The 6,763-nt window shown below is 37.6% G+C and overlaps 1 protein-coding gene across 1 annotated transcript in view; it reads right to left on the reverse strand.

Annotated features, from left to right (window-relative positions):
* The window catches only part of SLC7A11 (solute carrier family 7 member 11), a 73,600-nt gene extending 68,249 nt beyond the window's left edge, over positions 1–5,351 (reverse strand). The window contains 1 exon segment of the mRNA NM_001266291.1: positions 4,813–5,351. Coding sequence (NP_001253220.1) covers positions 4,813–5,089 — 277 coding nt within the window. The 5' untranslated portion in view covers positions 5,090–5,351.
* Between the last annotated feature and the right edge of the window lie 1,412 nt (positions 5,352–6,763).

Below are 6,763 nucleotides of genomic sequence, written 5' to 3' on the forward strand. Positions count from 1 at the left end.
TCCTTTGGTCTGAATGGCATCCTTATTCAAGACAAATAACCGTCATCTAATTGCTAAGACCCACCAAGTTCCTCTTCTAACATCCTCACAGCTGAGATTTAGTTCACTCTATTTGAACACTATAATTTTACTTGAAATGACAAAGACACGTGTCTACAACAATATCATGTGTTCCAGAATTTTGAGATGAAAACCTGGAAATAGGGGAAAAAGAGAAGAGAGATGTCAATAATATTGACCTATTTTTAGAAGAACACAACCTCACACCGAGACAAGGCGTTAGTCCAAATGTTTGAGTTAGCTTTTAACTTTTTTTTGAATTATTTTTTGAGAACCCTTTTAATAAATTATGTTTCCGTGGAAAATTGAAATAAATAAGCTGTATCCACTCTTTAGAAAACTATGGACTCTATGCCTTGCAAGATTTCATTTAATTTGTAGGATATATTTTGTCAACAAAATGAATTCTGACTCCTTCTGTTTCTATAAAAGGCTATATTGAATGTTTTTTGAAGTGTACACTCTGGGTTTTTTGTTCTTTTTTTTTTTTTGAGATAGAGTTTCTCGTCACCCAGGCTAGAGTGCAATGGCGCTCTCAGCTCACTGCAACCTCCGCCTCCCAGGTTCAAGCAGTTCTCCTGCTTCAAGGTCCCGAGTAGCTGGGATTACAGGTGGCCACCACCACGCCCAGCTAATTTTTGAATTTTTAGTAAAGATGGGGTTTCACCACGTTGGCCAGGCTGGTCTTGAACTCCTGACCTCAGAAGATCCATCCACCTCGGCCTCCCAAAATGTTGGGATTACAGGCTGAGCCCTTGTGCCCAGCGAGAATATACTTTTTTTTTTTTTTTTTTTTTTTTGAGACAGAGTCTCACTCTCTCCCCCAGACTGGAGTGCAGTGGCACGATCTCTGCTCACTGCAACCTCTGCCTCCAGGGTTCAAGCTATTCTCCTGCCTCAGCCTCCCGAGTAGTTGGGATTACAGGCACCTGCCAGCACACCCGGCTAATTTTTTGTATTTTTAGTAGAGACCAGGTTTCTCCATGTTGGCCGGGCTGGTCTCAAACTCCCGACCTCAGGTGATCTGCTCGCCTCGGCCTCCCAAAGTGCTGGTATTACAGGCGTGAGCCACTGCACCCAGCCCAGAATATACTTTTTAAAATGAGGTGCTATAATTTACATTTGTGTACTTCAGATCGAATTAACTATAAGCTAAATTTTTAATATTTAACGATACAATTCGCATAAAATTGGACAAATATGCAATTCCACAAAACCTCAGTTTCACTCTCTGTGAAATGGAGATCTCAGTTTCTACCTCATAAGGGAATTATGTGTATAGATGTGGCAGTGAGTACCTAGGAGAGTACACGGCCTGACACATGGCAAGCATCACATGAAATATAGCTATACTTATTAATTTGAGTAATTAACAAGAAAATAAAAAATATATCCTGTCATTATGTGAAAAGTTCTATCTGTACTGCCAAGTGCTCAAATGTAAGAACATGACTTTTTTCCAAGCTACATCTGAGAATAAAAGTGTAGAGAAGTATTACTGATTAATAATAATTTAGACCTAACTGTCCAACATAAATATAATTTGGATATTCAGTGAAATCTTAGTGTTACATATTTTATATCTGATTTCTAAACTTGTCATGACATCAAAGTCACCTAGGAATAATTGGGTTTTTTTTTTTTTGAGAGAGGGTATTGCTCTGTCACCTAGGCTAGAGTGCAGTGGCACAATCTCGCACCACCATGCCCAGCTAAATTTTTGTGTATTTTTTGTAGAGACAGGGTTTCGCCATGTTGCCCAGGCTGGTCTGGAACTCCTGGGCTCAAGGGTTCTGTCTGCCTCAGCCTCCCAAAGTGCTGAGATCATAGGCATGAGCCACCATGCTTGGTCTGGGAATAATTTTTAATTCGAAAACACTCAAATGAAAAACAGACTCTCATCAAGAGAGTGTAGATTGTCCACAAGAGAAATTCAAGAATCTCTATCATTTTAAAATTTGCACAAATAATTCCGTAGTAACTAGTCTGCAGACTGATATGTGGGGAACACTTATATATTTCATCTACCTATAACTAATTATAACGAGTTGCAACTCACTCTCCATGGGGGAACATTCGCCATGTTGGTAGGCTGTCCAGAAAAGGATCCAATATAAAATGTTATTGGAAAGAGTCTTAAGTACCTCAGAATTTATTGTCAGAGAATCAATACCTAGACCTCTGTATGCTTTGCTGAAACTCCAGGATGGTTGCCCTAGGTTTACACTGAGTTCTGGGGGAATGATTTTCATTTAAAGGTCTAAAGCTTCATAACCATTTTGCCCAGATGAAAAAAGTTCAAAACAAGATGTAAAAATCCATGTATTGACCCTTCACTTAAAAAAAAAAACTATATGTATGTATTAAACCAAATGTACAGATTCTTTACAGTTGATCCCAGAGTTCTAGAGTCTTTTTAAAAAGAAGGATTATTTTTTCTTTACATTTTGCTTTGCTTACTGTTAGAGAGGCACTCCTGTCCAGAAGCTTCTGGTAACTTAAGTGACAAATGCAATGCAAATAAAGATAAGTAGATTAATACAAAAGCACACTCCCTTCAATTATTAATCAAAGAACACCAGCTCAAGTGTAATGTTAGCTAGTCTCCTTAGCTGTTTCTCTCTTTTTATTGTTCTTGAGCTTCTGCTTAAGATGATATGTAATACTTATGCATAAGCATATTTTCATAGTGCAAGTCAACATCACTTTAACTAGTTCAATACTCATACTGATCTATTTTATTACATCTGAATAATCTTTTATTATGTGCAAAAATTGAATCCCATAGTGGAAGCTGCATGCACATAAGTATGCAAAGTCCAGTAAACTGGTTGTGGTTTTTCTGGTTAGATATTGATTTATTCTGAATATATAAAGTGCTGTAGGAAGATTTAAAGACTGAGGTGCACAAAGTCATTTAAGATGATCAACAATTAGGTTTCTCTTCATCTACAAGTGCATACACCAGAGCTATTTTAAAGTTAATAGGGCTAAGGGTACTATTAGAGTTTCTCGTAATGGTATTACTCCAGATTATTTTATAAAGATGGGAAGTAATACTGGGAAATAATGATACACAATTGTTACTGACTATTTAATAAAGCACAAGTTAGTCATATAAATAATACCACAAACTCTTTCTAAAAACCCCAAATAATTCCTCTATAAATCTTTCTATACTATGACCTTGTTTTAACAAGTTTTATTTAAAATAAATAAATAACTTCTTCCTAAAAATGGAATTTGAGGACCAGGAGCAGTGTCACTGCTCATGCCTGTAATTCCAGCACTTTGGGAGACTGAGGCAGATGGATCATGAGGTCAGGAGATTGAGACCAACCTGGCTAACACAATGAAACCCCATCTCTACAAAAATACAAAAAATTTGCCAAACGTGGTGGCGCACACCTCTAGTACCAGCTACTCAGGAGGCTGAGGCAGGAGAATTGCTTGAACCTGGGAGACGGAGGCTGCAGTGAGCCGAGATCACACCACTGCACTCCAGCCTCAGCAACAGAGCGGGGCTCCATCTCAAAAAAAAAAAAAAAAAAAAAAAAGGAATTTGAGTTATCTAGATGAGCGTCAAACCAATGATTTAAAACATCACAAGGCCTGAGTGGAAAGAATGAATGGATTGGTACACATGGGAACAAGAGTTAGTACTTGTTAGTTAGTCCTAGAGTTAGTGTTAGTACTTGTTAGTGTTAGTCCTAGAGTTAAGACAAAGAGCAACTTTAAAGTATAGAATCTTTCCCAAGAAGAGTAAACAAATCTTCATAGCATAAATCAAATTTAATGTTTGACAGTTCACCAGTTTCTATCATCTTTACAACAAACTCAGGTAGCTCTCTAGTAATTTGCCTATTTCATAAGGGGCATTTATTTATCTCTTTATTATTAATTCTCAAATCAACAGAAGAGACATAAATTTTGAAGAAAAATTCATAATTATACTTCTACCAGTTCCCTTCGGATTAATTCAGTGAACAGGTGGACAAATTATCTGTGTCCCTGGAGAACAAGTGAAATATAAATGATAAAAACAGATCTGGGCAAGCACAGAAAACTAACACCCAACTGAAGTTTTAAAACTTATATTGCAAAAGTGTATGGGTATTGAGAAGAGATGAAAGGTTGAAAAGTAATTTGAAATTTGCTCAGGCCATTGCAATATGCCCCGTTATGATAGGGATTGAGTTATGCGCCATCATACATTTCTCTCTCATGCCAAGGACTTTTGAAAGGATATTAAGAGGTGACAAGCATATGAACTTAAAAAATATTTTTAAAAAGACTGCCACCCATTTGTTAGGCTAATAAAAAGTCAGTAAGGCTTCTGCTGAACACTCCGTTCTATGTCTAAATAGGCCATGCCAGGTGTTTCATTCAACATGCCAGCTGCCAGAGTGCCCAAGCTAAGCACAACTGCCCGGCACAGAAAGTGTGCATGTTTTTTACTGGGTCATGAAAGTTAGTCTTTGCTCTCATCCCACAGGGAAAAGTCAGAAAATAGCCTGTCTTAGTCAGGAAAAGAAAGTACAGCCTGTAGGAAACAATTTGAGGGCGTTCCAGATCACACCAACAGTGGATTCTGCGTCTGGGTAGTTCACGTACCTGAACAAAAATTTTAAAAATTTGGTGTGGCCTTTGCCATCCATTCACTCCTCAAAAATGATCATTTGCTTTCCCAGAAAGCAAGCTTTCCAGTCCCACAGCCACGCCCCCTCCCCCCCGAGAAAAAGTTGCACTCACCAAATAGTGACAGGACCCCACACACCGTCCAGATGGTCAGAGACATGCCCACGCTGCCTGTGTTCTGGAGCACGCCCTTAGGAGAGATGAAGATTCCTGCTCCAATGATGGTGCCAATGATAATGGAGATTCCCCTCAGTAAAGTGACTTTCCTCTTCAGCTGCACTTTCTCCTGCCCAGGTGGCTCCTTGTTGCCCAGGGAAGGCAGCCTCCTGTTAACATTTCCCTGCAGGTAACCTCCTTTGGAGATGGTGGACACAACAGGCTTTCTGACCATAGTAGGGGCACACGGGGGAAAAATAAAACAGAGGGAAAGAAAACAAAACTTTCAACTTTGGTGTCTCTTGGTGTTACTGATCGAGGTCTTCCTCTTTGCTTTCTTTGCTTTCAGACTGTCTTTCTCAGCCCTATAGTGTTCACAGGTAAAAACCCAAAGGTGTGCTTTATCCTTCACAGCGGCTAATTACTAATCAGAAACACCTGTGTATGCATCGTGCTCCCAGTTCTCCACCTCCTCGTTCTACCGCTGCTGCTGCTGCTGCTGCCGCCCTATCATTACAAACCAGCTCAGCTTCCTCATGGGCTTGTATTTAAGCGCCTGCCTGTCACACCAACTTACTACAGCTAAATGATGATGCAAATTCTCCAGGTTTGCATCAGCCACATGAGAAGGCTCCAGCATTACTCAGCTCTTTTTTTTTTCAAAAAAAAAAAAAAAAACAGGAGGAGCTTGTTGCTCAACTGACCTAAGCTTTTTAGAGAACAAAGCACACATTTTAAAGAGACTTTGGCCAATCCAGAAGTAGTAAATTCGGAACAGACCTTCCCAGAGATTTAAAGCAACTCGTAGTGAGCAACAAAAGCTGTTCAAACAAAATGAAACAGGAAATAGTTACTTCATTTTAAGGAGTTTCTTTTTCTTTAATGCATGTATAAAAACATTTTACACGTGACTGTTTTGTGAGTAGAATGTATCCTAAAGCTGCATTTTTTATAACAACACAGTTTGAGTTTCATAATTTGTGTAATGCTTATTTTTATTTTTTATTTTGAGTTTCTTATAAGGCAATACAGTCAAATCTAACATTTACAAAATTAAAAAGATTCTACACTTTATACTGTGTCACATACATACAACTGTAAGCCTTCCTCAACATTAAAAGATAAAATTATTTCTTACTACTCATAATAAACCAACATTTTAAATCACATCGGCGTGTGACAAATATAAAATTCACCATGACTCCAGAAAATAGTCATTTTCTGATTCTCATTAGCACAAGGTGATTTTTTTAACTAATGTAAAAGATACATATTGTTCCTTTGAATTACCAAAAAAATTTTCTAAGTTCAAAATTACACAATTACAATTACATAAAAATATGCATATAGCAAAAGACTGTAAAGGAAAACACAGAATAGTAGTTACAGAAAGTAATGATATTATGTATGACTTTTTCCACATTATATAAACTATTGTTATATTATGATTATAAATTTAAAATGCATTAAACATGTAAGCTAAGATTAAAATATTTACTTTGTAATTGTCAAAAAGGCAAAACATTTTTAAACCCTTCTAACTTTCTCAACCAAGTGTCAAGAAAAAATAAATACGAAAAGAAAAGAAATCCTAGATATCATTTTTGGCTATAGTTACATGTGGTTTTGAATGCAGTGAGAAGAATTGAATGTTATCATTACCCTGAAGCTAGCTTTATATGCACCATTAAATATGCTTCTGAACCTTTGAACAAAAACCACAAACAAAAAGCCTGTGTGCGAGAGGTTGGCAGGGAAAGAAGGGAGTCAAGTATGGTCAGGATGATCAAAGAAGGAAATAAGAAATTGCCATTAGGAAAGTAGCATCGAAAAGGTCAGACCATTTTCTGTTGTGTTGGCACCTGAGAAAATGACACCACCTCAATGCTTTGCCATCCAAATAATTGAG

The sequence above is a fragment of the Macaca mulatta genome, chromosome 5, assembly GCF_049350105.2.
Source record: "Macaca mulatta isolate MMU2019108-1 chromosome 5, T2T-MMU8v2.0, whole genome shotgun sequence".
Classification (NCBI taxonomy): domain Eukaryota; kingdom Metazoa; phylum Chordata; class Mammalia; order Primates; family Cercopithecidae; genus Macaca; species Macaca mulatta.